The sequence below is a fragment of the Poeciliopsis prolifica genome, unplaced genomic scaffold (assembly GCF_027474105.1).
Source record: "Poeciliopsis prolifica strain line A6 unplaced genomic scaffold, Auburn_PproV2 SCAFFOLD004, whole genome shotgun sequence".
Taxonomy (NCBI): Eukaryota; Metazoa; Chordata; class Actinopteri; order Cyprinodontiformes; family Poeciliidae; genus Poeciliopsis; species Poeciliopsis prolifica.
This window is the reverse complement of record NW_026562379.1, coordinates 15,987,544-16,006,406: the sequence shown is the minus strand read 5'-3', so window position 1 is coordinate 16,006,406 and position 18,863 is coordinate 15,987,544. Positions and strand designations below refer to the sequence as shown.

At 38.0% G+C, this 18,863-nt stretch overlaps 1 protein-coding gene across 1 annotated transcript; it reads left to right on the top strand.

Annotated features, from left to right (window-relative positions):
* The first annotated feature begins 1,906 nt into the window (after positions 1 to 1,906).
* On the top strand, positions 1,907 to 13,745 carry spred3 (sprouty related EVH1 domain containing 3). The gene is made up of 6 exons (XM_055028399.1): positions 1,907 to 2,284; positions 7,327 to 7,492; positions 9,520 to 9,688; positions 9,764 to 9,825; positions 10,302 to 10,460; positions 12,529 to 13,745. The coding sequence occupies exons 1-6, from the start codon at positions 2,274 to 2,276 to the stop codon at positions 13,507 to 13,509; spliced, it is 1,548 nt and encodes a 515-aa protein (XP_054884374.1). The 5' UTR covers positions 1,907 to 2,273; the 3' UTR covers positions 13,510 to 13,745.
* The last annotated feature ends 5,118 nt before the right edge of the window (positions 13,746 to 18,863 follow it).

The following is an 18,863-nucleotide window of genomic DNA, read 5'->3' as shown; positions in this document are numbered from 1 at the left end:
TCTATGAATTTATTTAGCTCTATTGCTTCATCATATCTAACTTGATTTTCAAAATTTTCTTTTGAAAAGAAATTCAACTCACTGAACTCAGAAAAGATCCTGCAGGAGATTCATAGAAGGTTTTTAACAAATTATAAGCAGAAAGTGCAAATTTTGTTAGTTTTACTTTGTCTCAACCATATTCACATCCACAATTCAAATATATATTTAGAAAACCATTTGTTTTTGAGTAGCAGGTAGGCAGAAGAATGAACTTATTTAATCCTTTTCTTACTGCACACATTCTGCATTTAATGGGGAAAAGAATTAACACGTATATGTAAAAATAAGTTTTATTTTTGAATTATATATATATATAATTATTTTTGCATCAGAGATAAAGGATAGAAGTCAGTTCTTTAAAGCAAACAAATCCACCAAAAACAAACCGTCTTCACAGTGGTGGAGTCGGTTTCACTCCGTTTCTACCATCAACATTAATTCTTCCACCAAATAACCACCTAAAGGGACGGTATTACATGTTTTCCAGAGGCAGCGCCATTTTATAGCACAATCAAGTTACTATGTTAACTGAAGTTGTTACAAAAATGCTACATATGTCAGATATGACTTAACAGAAATGTTCATTCCTGATTCAACACCTTGAAATTGGGTCTCTGTCTCTTTAAAAACTCCTGCTCATTCTGAAACTCTGCCTTCAGGAAGTCGTCACAACATGGCTCCGGTTAACCCGTTAATGTGACTCCGGTTAACCCGTTAATTGTTGCCAGCGATTACGCCAGGGGTTTGCTAATTGCTGCTGGCTAGTCTGAAGGAGCTGAGTGGGGAAGTTGTATGGGAGGAGCTAGGTCTTGAATAACATGAGTTATTTTCCTGCTACAGGCAAATCAATTGACATTTTAAGACTATTATGAAATAAACAAAAATATTTACAAATATACAAAAAATATTTCACTCCATTAATTGGTATAGAATGTTATTTTCCTCCCACAGGCGAAATAATCACCATTTTAAACTATTAAAGAAAGTAAAACAAATATTTACGTATATTTTAGTTTTTTTAAATAAAATATGTAACTTTGGTCATTTTCGGAGAATCAATCAAAAGGTATTCATGTTTTATGAATACAAATGCATGCCACACTTTTCAGATGTATTCACAATTAGCAAATCCCCTTATTTTTAGTCTAATACACAAGGTCTCGGGAAAAAAAAAGAAACACATTGAAAAAGTTCAGGACGAATTAATTTGACTGTTGGAATAAAGTTCCTACTGCGCAGGCGCAGTAAGGAGCGCCGCCGGTCGCTGTCCGGGGTGCTGAAACCTTCACGCCATTAATGACTATATTTATTTTCCTCCTACATGCAATTTTCAAACATTTTTAAAAAATAAAACAAAAACATTTTTATATATTTTTAAATTGCATAATAAAATATTTTGTTTAATTTTCATTCATGTTTCATGAGTCCAAACGCATGCCACACTTTTCAGATGCTTTATTAATTATTCATCTCACAAGTATACATTTGTATCTTTTGGTTTGTTACATAGGACAATTAAAAAAAACAAACAAACATTGAAAAAGTCCAAAAGGAATGAATTTAACTTAGAATGAAGTTCCTACTGCGCAGGCGCAGTAAGGAGCGCCGCCTGTCGCTGTCCGCGGTTCTGAAACCTTCACGCCATTAATGACTACAGGAAGTTATTTACCTCCTAAAGTCAATTTAAAAAACTAAATGTGAATCAAACAAAAATATGTATAGTTATATATATTATTTAAAACTGAAATAAAATCAGAGGATCAACCAGAGGTCATTCATGCTTTTTGACACCAGCAGATAGAAAACCTGCTCCGATCGTTTACAGAGTGCTGTGGGAAAGTGAGCGGCCCACCAAGAGCGGAGATGCTGTCAATGATTAGTGCGGATGTGCTGGCACAGGGCAGGTAGAGGGAGAGGAAGAGAGGGAGGAAGAGGAGGCAGGCAGGGAGGGAGGGAGGGAAGAAGGAAGGGAGGCAGGGAGGGAAGGAGGGAGGATGCTGCCAGCGGAAAATGGCTGCTGCAACCTCAAGCCTATCCTGATACACCGAAACGACATCAAGGTGGAGAGAGTAAGAGAGAGAGAGCGAGAGAGGGGAAGATTAGGAAAATGAGAGCAGATGGAGAGAGAATGTGAAGCGAGTCTGAGTGTTTCCTGAAAGGAGGAAATAAAAAGAAGAGGGGGAGAGGAGAGCCTGGGGTGGGCTGCTGCAAGCGGCGGGCAACACCGAGCCATGGAGGGCGAGTAAGTCCTTATTTTTATTCCTTCCATCCCTCATTTCCACAGGAACAAACAGCAGCAGCAGCAGCAGCAGCTGCTGCAGCATCCAGGCTGTTAGCGCTCGGCGCTGCGCGGCTCAGCGAGCAGCCGAGAATAAAAACACCATTACGTCGTCCTGGATCAACAGCATACACCCCACACCCGATACATCCACGCCGCTGTGTGATAAATGTGCGGCCACATTCATGCAGGAGCCGCCGCTCGTTCATTACACGCCAGAAAAAGGAGACGCGCACACACTCAACACACATTCAACACACACTCAGAGTGAGAAAGAGCGCGTTTTAAAAGCCAAACCCGAAGCCATGCAACGGTTCTGATTCTGCTGCTTTAAAAACTAAATCAGCCAGTGTGTAAAATGCACGAAGGGGAGAGAGGAGGAGGAAAAAGAGGAGTTTAAGGGCCAGCATCGCGTCATTAAAGTGGGATGAAGGAGGGATGGAGGCGCTGTGATTTTTATCAACGTGTCTCGGGGTTTCATTATGATTTTTAAAGCCAAACTTTATGAATGAAATGTGATTTTTCTCTCTCTCTCTTTCTCTCTCTCTCTCCCTTATTCTCACCCCTCCTCTCATTCTTCCCTTTTCTAATCGGCCCCCTCCCCCCATCTCTCGCGTCTCCTCTCTCCATCCTCTCACCCACTCGTTCTTCTCTTTCCATTCCTCCTTCGGCTCCTTCTCTCGTTCCCACCTTCAGGCCCGACTCTTGTTGCTTCCATTGTTGTGGTTCTTGCGTTTTGTCGCCTTCATTTCTGCGGCCCGTCTGACGGCGCAGTGCGAACCCGAAGCCCGGTCCCATTCATAAAAACATGTAACATGACATCGGGGTGTGTTGAGTCCGCGCAGCAGCAGCAGCAGCAGCAGGGGCGGAATGGAGACCGAACAAGCGCAACAATGAAAACACAACAACACGACGGGAACAGACGGGATGTGAGGGGAGAAATGGCGAATTTCAATTTCATTCATGCGTTGGGGGGCAAAATGCGGCTCTGAATTATTCATCCGAATGGCGAGTGTGCTGCTCTTTTATTTATTTATTTTGGTCGCTTTGCCAGAATGCCTGGGCCTCTGATGTCGAATGAGTGCGTTCATTGATACGTCTCTATGTGGGAAACACTCATTCTTCCTCCCTCCTCCCATCCCGTCCTCCTCGGCGGACTCTCTGTCCATTTGCTTCCACATTTCTCCACAGATTATTGGGGCATTTTTAGCGGGTTGGGGGTAAAAATGAGGCGTTAGAATGAGGAGAAAATGCCCTGCGAGGCCCTTTAAAGCAACACAGTCAGAAATCCAGCAGCTCTTTGTGTGAATGTTGCCATGTTGCATCTTCATTCATACAGAAATCCCCATGGATGCGTTTTTTTTTTAATTGGTGTTATTCAACTGTTTCAGGATTTATGTGCACTGTAAAACGGGATTGTTCAACAACATCAAGTTAAAAAAAATTGAAATTTGTTCGTTTGATTTGGGAAAATAAAATAGCTTCCAGTTAAGCACCCAGAAATAATTACATGCTTTGGAAATAATAACCAAATTATTTTGGTGTATATGTATAAATAAATAAATGAATAAATGTATTTTAAAAACAAATGCACTGAACCCCATTGAAAACCTCCTGGTTTTTCCACCATGTACTGATTTCTGACTCTTCCTCTGTATTGTTGTTTCTAAATTAATATCAACTTGTTTTTTTCTTTCCATTATTTGAGGTCTGTATCTGTTTTGTCATTTTCTGCAATTAAATACCACATTTTTGTTTTGAATTTCAGAGACATGTTGTCAGTAGTTCTTAGAATAAAAGCACAATGTTTATTTCACTCAAACATAAACCTATAAAGAGTAAAATCAGACAACCTGATCGTCTTAAATTGGTCTCTTAATGTTCTCCAGAGCTGTAAATATGTTCGTTTTACTTGATTTTGTTAAAGTTGAACCGTTCCTGTAAAAATCTTGAGTTGATTTTGGGTCAATTTCTGTAAAAACTCTGACAAAACCAGCTTATTTTCTCTGGGTTCACATTATTAAAATATCTCTTCCTGTCAATATTTGATCTTCCGTTCATAAGCAGCTTCGTTTATAAATGCTGTTTTTTGTCGCTGTTTCCTGAACGACGTTTTTAAGCTTAAATTACGCATTTTTGAGTGAAGCAAAGAACTTCAAACTCAAATCTGATGGAACAAAGAGACGGAGAGTTTCTAATCAAAGTAATGAACAGCATTTATAGGTCACTGCAAAAACAAAATCTTATCAAGTATTTCTGACTTGTTTTTAATGCAAACATTTTAGTTACTTGAAATTAGACAAAACTAACTTTCAGTAACTTTTGAGCAAGATAGAGGAGATAATTTGAAGTAAATATTGATGAAAAAGTTCTGGCAGATAATTTCACTTATAAAAATAAAATTTTCCCGTGTTATAAATTAAATAATTTGCCGAGAACCAGAACTTTTTTTGCCAATTTTAAAGATCTATTCAGTAAAAAAAAAAATCTCCTGTTTCTTGCTTAAAACTTACTTATTAGTTAGTTTCATATTATTTAAAGTAACTAAGATATTTGCATGAGAAACTAAACTAAAATTACTTGGTAAGATTTTGTGTTTTTGAAGCTTTGAACTGCAGCTGCTGCTTTTGCTAACATAAGAAATTAGGAAAAAGTTTCAGTTGTTTTTAAATTGAGAAATATATTCATTAAATTTTGTTTTTCATTACACAGCTGGAAGTCATGAGGGAAAGATGTAAAAAAAAAAAAGAATCTGATTACAAAAATGTGCTTTTATAAAACAATAAGTTGCTGTAAACACAGTTTTTATTGTTGATGGGATTCTGTCAGCATCCCAAATCTACAGTTAGTCTCACTAAACGACCGCAAATTTCTGATTCTTCAGGCGACGCCTCTGATTTTCTGACACGTTTAAATTTGCGCGGTGATGTTTTATTTTACAAATGTGGTTCAAAGTTTGAGTTGGGTTTCATCAGAACCTTCTGAGGCATTTTACTCTGGATGTTTTCTGGTTCTGTTTTGTGTAAAATGCAGGTTATAACCAAGTATTTAAATGTTTCTGTGGGTTTCTTGGATTCCTCCACGCCCAGTTCCTGTTTTATCTTTACATCAAGAAACTGGAGAAACAACCAGTTTGGACCTTTCCAGAATTTGCTCCAATCTTCTGGGGAGAAATTTATTTCAAAAGATTTATTCAAAAAGGTTGATAAAACAAGCTTTCACTTAAACAGATTGTTGCAGCTTTTTCACATTTTGTTCGTTTTCCAGTAGAATTTTATTGGATAAATTTCACATTAGATCTGGAAAAATCTTCTATCATATCTCATTTGTTTCATTTTTTCACCTTTAAAGCCTGAGCAGTGTAGACCTTCATAAATACAGATCAAAAATAAAAGTGTGAAAAAGAAGAGCTCTGTAACCATAGTGGTTTATCTGAAAATGAAAATATTCAAGAAAGGAAAGCTGTTAAAGAAATGAAATCTCTGCATCATCAAAAATAGTTGATGACTTTCAGAGGAGCAGGATGCGACTGGGATAATAAGAGCTTTAGCACTTCCTGTCCAGCTTCCTGTTGGTGTTGAACATCTTATTTATGGTTTCTATCTTAAATTAAACGCATGAAAAGTGAAACTAACTACACATGGCTTTGATGGATGCTGGTCTCCATCTTAGTTTCAAGAGTTGAGATTGAAGATTTCCTGCAGAGCTGGTTGTTTCTTAATGTCCAAATTTGGTCACCTTTTCCTGTCGGTGAATGTATTTCATCTCGACCAAAACTTGTTCTCTTAAACTTTCATCTCCATCTACTTTATTAGCTTAGACTGGAAGCTAATCAACAAGATGAACATGTTGAATGACATTTTAATAAATTGTATTAACCTATATTTGATACATTTAAATTCTTTAAACATTGATGATTTAACTTTTAGGGGGCACACATATCGCCCCCTTGTGGCCACGCCCCTCACTTTGAGAAACACTAATCTTGAATATGGAGTCATGCATAAATATATTAGCTTAATTTAAGGTGTTGGATTGTTTCTCTTTAATTTCAAAAGGACACACAATGTATTAGCATCAATTTCTGCTGATATTAGTTATTTTATAACATATCGATATCAGTCTGATTAATAGAACTAGGCTAAATTTAACAACCATTATTTATTTACATTTTGTTGCTGTTTGTGTTTCTGTGCTATTTGTTTGGTGACAGTTATAATGATGGAGCAAAGGATTATGGGATGTTTACCTGAAGCAGAGAACCAGTTCCATCTCTTTTACCCGAAATTTAAATGAATAAAAATATCTATAATATCGGTAAACATTGCTTATCTTCAGTGGCATATGAGAGTAAATTTTAGCACCGAAAAAAAAAACTACAATATTTTGAGATTAATCTCCAGAATTTTCTAGAAATTTGTGAACTCCAAAAGTAAAAAGAATTGCAGAAAAAAAAAACTAGACACAAATTTAGTGTCAAAACTTTTCAGCGCTGAAATTTTCACTCTTTTCTTAATATCAAAATGTAAGTTTTTTTTTCTTATTTTTTTTTAACTTATCTACAATTTGTTTTGTAACTCAGAAAATTTCTTAGTTTTTTCTAAAAATGTTCTGAAATTAAGCTGAAACATTATTCTAGTGAATTTGTTGGAACTCAGAAATGTCCGTATTTTTCTGAGATAAATCTCAAAACATTGGAGTTTTTCTTTTGGTAGAAATGTACTTCTCCTTTATTTTTTGTTGTTTTTTATTGAAAAAAATGGCCCAAATATGCCTTTGTTCTTATTAATATTTTTGCTATTGCAAAATAACAACGCAAATTAGTGACTACAGTGAGGAACTTATGTCAAAAAACAAAAAAGTAGCGCTAAAGTTAGCTTTAGCATCGAAACAAAACAAGCATCTGACCTATTGAAATACATACAGTGTGTCATTTCTACATTTTTAAAAGTGTTTTTAAGTGTTTCTTACGTGTAAGCAGCGCTTTGTGGTCTGGTTCCCGCCAGTGTGCGTGTTCGTGCGGTGGTGCTGACACGTGATGACTCCAGTGGCGGTTGGGTGTCCCTCGGAGGAGGCGGGCTCAGTCACGTGGTCATATGCAAGGGGCGGAGCCTAGACGGCAGGGGGCGCAGGGAGTACATCATCCGAGGAGAGCGCCTGCGCGACCAAGCAGTGAGTGTGTGCGTGTGTTACGGAGGCACGTCAACACCACCTAAAAGCGGGGGTGTCCAAGGTGTGGCTCGCGGGCCATTTGTAGCCCTTAAAGTGTTCTTGTGTGGTCCCTCACTGCATTTAAAAAATGAAACATCTTTGGTCAACAGAGGCAGGCGGAGAGTTCTAAAATGATCATTTTCTTACAAATTATTTGTCTAGTCAAAAAGTAAATCCATGTTTATCCAGAGACTTTTGCTGCACCAAAATCAATTTTATTTTTATTTATTTATTTTTCTTTTTATTAAACTTGAGTAAAACTAGGAAGTGTTTTGAAAGAAAGTGAACCAGATTCTGGTATTATTACTGAAAATAAGTTATTCAATTGAGCTCAGAATAAACTGAAAACGAGATGCCTTTTTTAATACAATGCAAATGCAGAATCTACAATAGCAAATTGGGGTCTGTAGAGAAAAAAAGGAGCAAATTCTTTACTCCAAAACTCAGAATTTTTTAGATTAATCTAAAAATCTATCTATGAAACAAAAAAGAAAATTTTTTTTTTGAATTTTAAATGTTGAATTTTTGTTTTTTTTACTTTTGAAACTCAAAAAATATCTATTTTTTTCTGGAAGAACTTTGAAATTCCAACATTTCTGTAATCTTTGGTGAAAATGTATTATTATTATTATTATTATTATTATTATTATTATTATTATTATTATTATTATTATTATTATTATTATTATTATTTACAATGGCCCTAATACACAATCATAAAAATTTCTTTCAAGTTTTGGATCTGCAATAAATTAAACAAAACAAAATGTTGCTACTTTATTTGCTTGATTTTACGTTGGTTTTTTTTTTCACCAATGACTCATTTGAGTCAATAATTTTAGCTCACATGACAAAGACTGTAGTGACATTCAGAGGCAGGTAGAGGAGCCGAGAGTAGCACTATTATGTTTGCTGAAGTAAAAGTAAAGAGAAGAGTCAAAAAGTATTTGGTAAATGACTGATCAAAAACATCAGTAATTTGACGGGACGCCATATAATCACATTTATATTAATCAAATGAAACGCTGACTTAAAGGAATTCAGTGTTTCAGCTGTTTTTCAGTTTTCTTTAAGTTTGTTCCAGATTTATGGTGTGTAGAATCTGAAAGCTGCTTCTCCTTGTTTGTCTCTGGTTCTGGGAATGCAGACCAGAACCAGAACCAGAAGACCTGAGAGGTCTGGACGGTTATTATGACAACAGCAGCAGATCTTTAATGTATTGTGGTGCTTCAGTGATTTATAAACTAGCAGCAGTATTTCAAACACTGTTCTCTGAGCTACAGGAAACCAGTTTGGGGCTTTAGAGCTGGATGATGTGCTCTAACTTCCTGGTTTTAGTCAGAACACCAGCAGTAGCGTTCAGGAACAGCTGAAGCTTATGCAGATCTATCTCCACATTAGCCTTCTAATCCTGGAAATGTTCTTGAGATGATAGAAGGTCGACTTTGTCACTGTTTTTATGTGGCTCTGAAAGTTCAGAGACCATCTCTGCACCAACATTTCAGCCTAATTTCTCGTTTCCAGCTATAATAACCAAAGACACATGCTTCAACTTTAGCATAAGGTAATTACTCATACAGGATGGATTTAGAACAATGACAGGAGAAAGTTGGGACCCATGTGGAAGCTAAATTTGAATCAATTTGTAGCTAAGACCTTCATAGAGTTCCCAGAGGAAGGGCTTAGATTCAGGCAACCAAATGGGTGCCAAACAAACTTGTGAATTCGTATTTAAGCAACATTTGAATTTTAGTTTTATTTCTCAATAGTTTGTTGATATGCATTACTAGTTATTTTTGGTCCTGCAGCTTGAATGTGGTTCAAAAACTTTTTAAACCTGTTAAACCTGTTTCTGGTCCGCCCCAATAATGAGATGAGATTTACACCCTTGCTTCTGTTTATAATTTGTTAAAAACCTTTTATGAGTCACATGCAGAACCCACTTAGCGCGCGATCTGACCTCTGACCCTTGCTGTTTGCGTCCGCAGCCAGTGCTGGAGTGTGCGGTCCAGAGGGGGCTGGTGTACAACAAGGTGAATCCCATCTTCCATCACTGGAGAGTGGAGGATCAGAAGTTCGGCCTTACTTTCCAGAGTCCTGCCGACGCCATCTCCTTTGAAAAAGGGCTGCAGACCGTCTTAGACAAACTCGACAGAGGTACACCTGCGCAGACACCAACGTCTTAATTTCATTGTTTTAAGTTTGAGCACAATCCTTCCTCTTTTCATCCAGGCTCTGACTCGCCATCGTCGTCCACGCCAGAAGAGGTGGACACGGAAGACGATGGTCAAGTTGTGAGTGTTTTTGATTCCCTTATTGTTTGGCAGCATACAGTACATTCACTTGACTGCTGTATTTAAGTAAATGTTTTGAGCATATCTTCTTTTCTTGAGTCTTTATATATTTATGACTTTGAACAGCAAATCAAAGCCATGCTGAGAAAATGAAAAAATAAATTACATAAGCATAAGGTGACTTTATTCTAAAAATGAAGTGACTTTAATTTTTGAATATGACTTTATTATCATAATTTTATTACTTTATTCTCATAATATTTTGACTTTATTCCCGTTATTTTTTTTTTCTTAGCATGGTCCTAATACTCAATTCCAGTAGAGTTAGGGGGCATTTAGAATAGCAAAGAAGAAACGAAAGCAACTATTTTTTTTAAATTACATTTTTATGCGGTGTAGACGTTTTGGCCAGGAAGTACCGCGCATGCGCTAAAAACTGTGCGGTCTTCGGCGCGTGACGCCCAAACTCTTGCCAGTCCCATACAGGAAGCGAGTCGTCGTCCAACAGCAGGAAGGAGATGCTTCCCAAGCCGATCACCATAGTCACAAGCGAGTCCTCCTCCACCTGCTTCGTGCTGCCCGAAGAGTTCAGCTTTGGCTCCACCCATGCCGTCACCACCCACACACCTGCTCAGGTAAAGAAGACAAACTGCCTCCTTCACAACCACGTCTTGGCTCGTTCCTCCGCTGCAAATGTTCGCAAAACTCTGTGGATGTTCTGCGGTTTTCTTATTTATTCACAATAAATAAGAAAACCGCTTAAAATCACACGTAAATAAGTTTCTTCTTCTTCTTCTTCATCTTTTCTGCTATGGCGGATCATAAGCAACTAAGAGTGTAGAGGCAATTGTTTTGTGAAACTCTGATGCCGACACGTCTTTTTGTTTATTTCATTTATTTAAATAAATAATTGGCGTTTCCATTAAGCAAATGTATTTTTCGTAATTTCAATTTCATGGTCGACGAAAACACAGCTAACAACTTCCGCTGGAGAAAAAGTATAGAAACAAGCAACAAATAAAGAACGATGAAGTAATTCTACTCACCCAATAAAAAATGACCAAAGCAGCTCAGTCTAAATGAAAATAATAATAAAATAAAACAGAAATTCACCTCTGAGTGTTGCTGTAAACATGCCAATAGGGGGCAGTGTTGTGTAAAATTAAAATCAAATTGCTTCAAAAACGACAACAACTTTCTGTTAGGAAATAAACATGGCGCCGCTTCAGAATTTTCATTTTGTGGACAGATGTATATTTGAGCTTTTAAACAGGATATTAGAATATAAAGTTTATAAAACATAATTTAATGCTGATTGGAAATCATGTCTAAAAAAAAGGATATGGATATTTTGGGTCATTATCTGTTGCATGTACATACATAAACATAAATATTGAGTCTCCATTTTGGTTAGAGTTCTTATCAACAATCATTTTTTTGCGGATGAAAGGCCAAAACGCATAAAAGTTTATTCATTTTCCTAGATCATGTGTGGACTAGGCCTAATTCCTGGAAGCAGAGCATTAAAACATGAGGGATGACTCACGACTTTTGCACCAAACTCCATCAGGACATCGTGTCCCACAGACCAGGATCAAAAACCGATGCCTCAGAGGGACATCTCAGGCAGTTTTGAGTTTCCTCAGATGGAAACCTTCTACATTCAGAGCTGCAGTACATCGTGTTCCTGACTCACTGTGTAACCCTACACCCTCTGCACTACAGTGACTCCCTGTAGCTCAGACAATAGACTTTAAAATAGGGATGTTAGTTTATAAATCACTGAACGGCTTAAAGATCTGCTCGGGTTGTATCAACGTTCCGGACCTCTCAGGTCTTCTGGTTCTGCTCTGCATCCTCAGAACCAAATCAGGAGAAGCAGCATTCATCATTTACGCACCGCAAATCTGGGACAAACGTCCAGAAAACTGCAAAACAGTCGAAACACTGAGTTCCTTTAAATCAAAGCGAAAACCCGTCAGTCTAGAGTTGATTTGATTAGCAGGAAGTGGAAGATTAGCTGTGTTTTCATTGAGCAAATAATTCTACAAATTTTGAAAAATAACAATAAAAATAAAGAAATAAAACTTTTTGACAAAAAATGGCTGCATTTAAATTTGTGTATTTTACAAAACTGCAATGGAAAATAGTCATTTTGCATCATGAGTCACATGATCAACAACTTGATGTTATCACTGGCAGACAAGAGAAGAAGACAACAGGAAGTGGTAGTTATTAGGGAAGCTTCAATCACACTGCATAGTTAAAACACGTACAAAATATCTAAAACACACAAGGTGAGCTGAGAGAATTTAATATGTTTACATATATATTTATTTTTGTTAAATAAGGGTGTTGAAGAAATAGAAATAGTTAAATCTGTGGTTGGGCCTCAGTTCAGTTTATGGCGTTAATACACAGAGATTGTAAACTAAAAATAAAATTACAGAAGAAGAAAGAAGTAGAAGAAAGAGGAGGAGGATGATGGCGGCGCTGCGTGTTTTTAATGACTTATTGCATGACTAAACTTATGAACGCATGATTTAAATTACAGTTTTTAGTTAGTGGACAGGATTATTTGCAGCAGAAAGTGATCAGTGTGTCTGATGCGTCTTTGCATGATAATTTGGCAGAATGTTATTGTTTGTTTCTCGATTAGCTGCTGGTGAAAAGCAGCTTGAACAAATAAACTTGACTCCACAGATCCACACCAGGCCAGGACAGCACCAGCTCTCCCAAATGACCACCGCGTTGAACCCCCCGGCGCCTCCGCCGCCGCCTCCAGCTCCACCCACTCCTCCTGTGGGGCCCCCGGCCTCGTCCCCGCTCTCCCCGCTGTCGCCCACCATTTCGCTGCTGGAGGAAGGAGACCTGCGCAGCGTGGACCCTTGCAAGGACCTGTGGGGTTCTCGGGGTTACGAGGATTACAGATGCGCCGGTGCGACCAGGACTATGGTTGGGGGCCTGACGGGCGGCGTGGTGGTCGGCGGCGGTGGGAGCCTGCAGGACAAGTCGGAGCTGTGCATGGCTCGCTTTGAGAAGGAGCTGGCGGGCGTGGGGCCGGCCGGCTGCGAGGTCACCGTGAGCCTGGACAGCAAAGCCTCCCAGCGCCTGTCCTCGTCATCCCCCACCTGCATGTCCATGCCCAACGCCGTGTCCGGAGTGTCCTCAGGTGCCGGCTCGCCGCAGGAGCCCGGCAAAGGCTCGCCGTCCCCCTGCTGCATCCACGCCTCCCGGACTCGTAAGAGAGGCGGGGCCGGCGGCAGCGACCCGGGCGCCATCTCTCCCGACGACGACAGTCCGTGCCCCCAGGCGTCGTCGTCGTGCTCGTCTCGCTGCGTCTACTGCCGCTCGGTGTTCAGCGCCTCTGAGAACGGGCGGGGCCGCTGCAGGGACGCCCCCGACCCGGCGCTGCACTGCCTCCGCCAGTGGACCTGCGTGTGGTGCGCGGAGAGCCTGCTGTACCACTGCATGTCGGACTCGGAGGGGGAGTTCTGGGAGCCCTGTTCGTGCGATGACTCAATGGGGGGCCACCCACACCCGCTCTGCTGCGCCCGCTGGTTGGCCCTGCTGGCCCTGTCGCTCTTCGTGCCCTGCATGTGCTGCTACCTGCCTCTGCGCGCCTGCCTGCGATGCGGGGAGAGGTGCGGCTGCTGCGGGGGGAAGCACAAAGCGGTCCGATGAGGCCAGGCTGAGGGGCGGGAGGGGTTCCCTGGACCGGGTGGAACCGAGCACCCGACGGCGGTCCTCCAAAGCCCCGCAGCTTCCCACTGATTTCAGCTCTTTCTCTTTTCAGCCGGGCGCCTTCCTCGACGGTCCAGGTGCTCTGGACTCTGACTGGGCTCTCTGGGCGTCATCTGGAGCTTCGTAGTCGATTCACCGGGGGAGCGCACTGCAAAAACACCAACTCTCACCAACTGTGTTTTTTTTTTTTTTTTTTTTTTGTCTGGTTTCTACTGGAAATATCTCAGTACACTTACTTTGTTTTTCTTCTAATGCTACTTCAAAAAACAACCCAGGCGCATAAAAAACAAAACACCCAACCATTTTCTGGTGTCTGGAAAATGAACCCTTTCAAAAACCTCCATTTGACAGCTGCTACCTAGCAACCCCAGCCCATCACTTAGCAACGCCACTCGAGCTGTTGAATGTTGCTGGAAAAGAGAAATGTTTTGTTGCTGATGTGCTATTCAGAAACCACTGGCCACATTCTTGTTGGTTGTGAAGGAGGCCCTACTTCTGCTTTTCAAAGATATTTGTGTGGTCATGTAATGGCAGCCATTTTCACATACGACAGTAAAAGTCTTAGTGGGCGTGGCCAGCAGCAGCTTATTTGGATTTAAAGTGACAGAGTCCATAAAACAACTCAATCTGAACAGAAGAACTGACCTGACTAAAATCACATTATCTAAGAATGATTTTGTGGAAAAAATATAATGAACTTTAAAATAAGACAAAACTATTTTACAAGTAACATTTCAGCAGGATATTAGGGCTACAGCTACCAATTATTTTAGTAATTAATTATTTTTTCAACTAATCGGGTTAAAAAAACATTGACCAAAAAGAAGCTTTAGACATCGATGTCAAAACATTTTTTTAAATATATTTCACGTGCTCTTACTAAAGGCATTTCATGAGTGTTAAAATACTTTAAAGAAATGAAATAATAATCCAGGAGTTCAAAGTTTAAAAAAAACAAACAGTAAAGTTGCCCTTTAAAACACTTTTTTAAGCTGCTAATCTTTTATATTTTCCAGCATCATTAGCCGCCAGCGGCCACATATTTACTAACACTCTCCGCTAACTGAACAGCGGAGAGTGTTGCAGCTACTCTTGAGCTGCAAGTAATGATCAGTTTAGTAAACATTTATTATATCGATTAATCAAATAATAAAACGGTTGGTACATTCTGCAGATTTTTCATGTAACCACTTAAAATTATTTTATACAACGTTAGAAATACATAAAAATGCCAGTAAACAAATGATTATAGGGCTGATTTGTTTATTATTGTTACTGTTTTATTCACGTGTTACTAATTGGATAGCAAAAACTACTAATAAGAAATTTTACAGCGTTTGAATCAGTTGAAACTAAAATTTGAGGAGTTCTGAGTAGAACATAATTACAGACAGAAGATGTTTTATCTTCAATGCAAAATGTACATATTTTGTGTACAAGTTTGGCTTAATTACTGCTCTGAGTGAGTTGTTCTTTCAGCAAACGGCATGTTTTAGAGTTTCAAGTTAAGGACTAATTCATTACTAAATGATTAATTCGATAATCAATTCATTACAATTTATCCAATTATTCAGTTCAGTTCCATGCTGTATAAGAGCTTGTTGTAAGAGAATAAATCCTTAATGACTGGCAGATTTGTAGACTTATAAAAGTGAATTTCTTCCTATTATAAGTTAAATAATCTGCAAGTACTTTTTTAAAATCAGTATTAAGGAATTATGGACTTTAAAGAAGCTCATATATCTTGCTAAAAAGCTACTAGTGAGAAAGTTTTGTCTTACTTCAAGTGTACTAAGATGTTTGCACTAGAAACTAAAAAATACTTGGTAAGATTTTGTGTTTTTGCAGTGTGGCTGATTTAGCTGTCAGCTTGTCAATGAGGTTAGCGAAGAAGCAAAGAAGGGTTTGCAGAGGCAACAATGGTGTGTACACTGTTTCAAATGTCCGTTTGTTTTGGTTTTTTATTTAGAAAGAAAATCTTTAAAAAAAAACAACAAAAGATGTTTATATATATGATTGTTATAATTTTAATTGGTATATTTTATTAAATGTAAAACACATCGACGGACTCCCCAAACACACACACACACACACCACATTTTCACAGAGCTCTTGGGGAAATTATTTGTTTCATGTTGAACAGACGTCACCCTTTACCTCTAATTTTACCTCAGATGTTACTCAAACCTGGGTTAGAGATGAAAACAAATGGAGGGTTCAGAACGAGAAAGCACAAACGCGTGCAGTCACACATCTGAGACCACGAGCTTCGTCTTCTAGTTGAAGCGTAAAACGCAAACAGACAATTATTGTTGAGGAACGCTGCAAAGACAACTACAAAGATTTATAAATTGTATTCTGGTTCATAATAGTTCTTAGTGCGCTGAATTTTGTTTCGACAGAGCCGGTCCAAAGTTTTCTGGGGCCTCAAAGTGAACTTTTAGGGGGCCCACTTCCTGTTAAGCCCTCCAGCCACTACTGATCGTTTCAAACAGTAGTCGCTGGGATCTAGCTTTGGGAATCAGTTTAGTTCATCAGAGATGCTCCACTAAAATTCTGCAATTTGTTACGTTTTACAAGAAAACATCACGTGAGTTAAACTAATGGAAAAAATATAATACAAAATAAAAAAGTAATCTATTAGTCAATAAGAAAAACTGATTTTGGGTGTTTATAAAAACAAGAATTTGAATAAACATGATTTCAATACAGATTTGGGAGAATTTCAACAAATATTTTATTTATTAAGGGAAAAAAATAGTTAACTTTGGCCTTATGTGAAAAAATAATCATATTAAACTATTAGTTAATCATTAATAGGGTATTTCCAGAACTACAAATCGCATTTAGGACAGGGAAACTTACCCGAGCATCCAACTTTCCAAAAATATGTTTTGACCCAGCAGTTTGCACACAAACATGAATCCATTTTTGATTTCTTTGTGTCATAATTTCTAACTTTCTATCATCCAGAACTGTTGGTTTTCATTAGCAGTAAGCTCCAAACACTTGCACACTTCGTCAGTAATTAATATCAGTTTAAATATTGACATAAATTATGTTCTAATTAACCAGTACTTTAATAAAACCATCTAGAGAATTTAGTTTAAATTTACAACTAGTAAACTCACCAGGTGGTGAATAAAAGTAAATTGTAGCAATTAAATAATTTAGCAATTGCTAAATTATCAAATGATATTTCTAGATAAATGTTCAGGATGTGAACTGAAGTATTTTTATGGCCCCCAGATTGTGTTTGTGGTCCTAAGGAGTGGCTTAGTTTTGTTTATACTTTGGGCCGGCTCAGTTTTTTAAAAGTACTAAACATCACTTTGCCTCCATTTTACCGTTAAGTTTTGATATGAATCATAAAAACTGTCATCCCTCTCCTAGTGAATCAGACAAGGTGCTGAAATAAATTAGTTTTGTAATTTTTTTCCTCCTCTGTGGGGCTAAAAAGTAAAACAACTGACTAAACATCCACCAATTTGTCTATTCTGCAGCAATGTTCCAACGTTATCTGGCTTAAAAATGACCAAATATCTGATAGCTTCACATAAAGACCAATTTATCCCTAAGTATTTTTAAAATTTTGTTTATCTGAGGTGTTTTCTTCATTTAAATTCATGCGGTTTGTCTCAGTTCCAGCTTCAATTGAAACGTCTATTAAATAAAAAATAATTAAATCAGAAGAACTTCAGTGTAAAAAAAGTAAGAACTCAAGTTATGGGAACGTTGGATAGTAAATAACGAAGATTATCCGATATGTCGAGGGCCAAAAGTGCCACAATTCAATACAAAAGTTGAGAAATAAATATTTATACAGGTGATAAAGTAAATAAAACTGAAAAACATATAATTACTTAACATTTGTATTTTGTATTTCCTAGTCTTGTATTGCAGCACAATGGGATTTTCTTTGTCATCCTTACGTGTGAAAGTCAGTGGGCGGGGCCAACACAGCAGTATGCAATCTGATTGGTCTCTAGTTGAGTTGCTGTGCAAATTGACCAATCAGCTTTTGGAATCTATTGATGAACCGTAGCAAAGGAAATATGAAATAATTTGATAAATACTGAAATTATTATGATTCAGCATATATAGTACTCAGATTTTAGTTACTTATTTTTACATTCAGTTAGTTGTGTATTAAATTATTTGCATCTAATAAAGTAGATGCATTTAGTTTATTCAATTACCACAGATATACACGTAATCTTAATCTTAAAGTTCTTATGATTTGCACACTTAATTGTGTAAATACATCTGGCACATTTAATTACATTATTCTGTAATTAATTTATAACAGTTCTATTAAAATCATCACAAAAGTGAATAAAATTTTAATAAACATTTCAACTGTTGATGCAATTAATGAATTTGATTTTAATAATCAGATTAAATTAGTAAATTTATTAAATTATCACAAAAAGCTTAGACATACATTTTTTTAACTATAAATATATTTTTCTTAGTTTTAAATGATTCTATGTATAAAAAATATTAAAACTTGAATTAAAATTACTTCAATTATTGACATGTTTGAATAATTATGCATATTTATTAGTTTAATACCTGATTTTCATTTTATTTTAAAGTAATTTTTAGGTATTGGATAGTGGTGTTTTTTTGTCCTCGATACATAAAAACTAATGAGCACCAAAGAATAAAAGTTCCAAAAGCCTGCAAGGATTTGTGGATTTCTGAAGTCCAGGATTCCCATAAAAAAAACAAAAAAACATTAAAATCATTTTTGTCAGAATGAAACTTTCAGAAACTTAGATTTAGAACTTTTTTTTCTTTTTTCTTCTTCCCCAAAGTGACTTAAAAACAGCGGGGTTCACTCAGGACACGCTCACAACACAGAAACCAACATCTGGGCCTCATAAACGAACCGTTCGTATTGACGCACAGACGACTTCTCCGATGAAACGTCCGGGTCTCAGACGATTCTTCTGATCGTAAACGAACCGTTAGTTTGATACTCTACCCCCAAACAAGCATCGGGTCTCAGGCGGTCCCCCGATCGTAAGCGAACCGTTTGGTTTGAGGCACCGACATCATCTCCAAGCAAACATCCGGTTTCAGTCGGTTACCGAATCGTGAGCGAACCGTTGGTTTGATGCACAAACACCGTCCCCACTAATCTGCAACCCCGTGCACCACAAACCACACCGTCGAGCCCCCTGACGGTGCAGATTTAACCGAACCAGTAAAGCCATTGCACCCAGTTTGCTCCTTCTGGTTCAGAAGAGTCCAACTCCGACAGTCATGCAATCACAATGCAGGTCCCA

What these genes read in the sequence shown, in the direction of transcription:
- spred3 (XM_055028399.1), top strand. An exon ending in CGGAAGACGATGGTCAAGTT is followed by an intron (nt 9,826 to 10,301) that starts GTGAGTGTTTTT and finishes AACTCTTGCCAG; the next exon opens with TCCCATACAGGAAGCGAGTC. An exon ending in CCACCCACACACCTGCTCAG is followed by an intron (nt 10,461 to 12,528) that starts GTAAAGAAGACA and finishes TTGACTCCACAG; the next exon opens with ATCCACACCAGGCCAGGACA.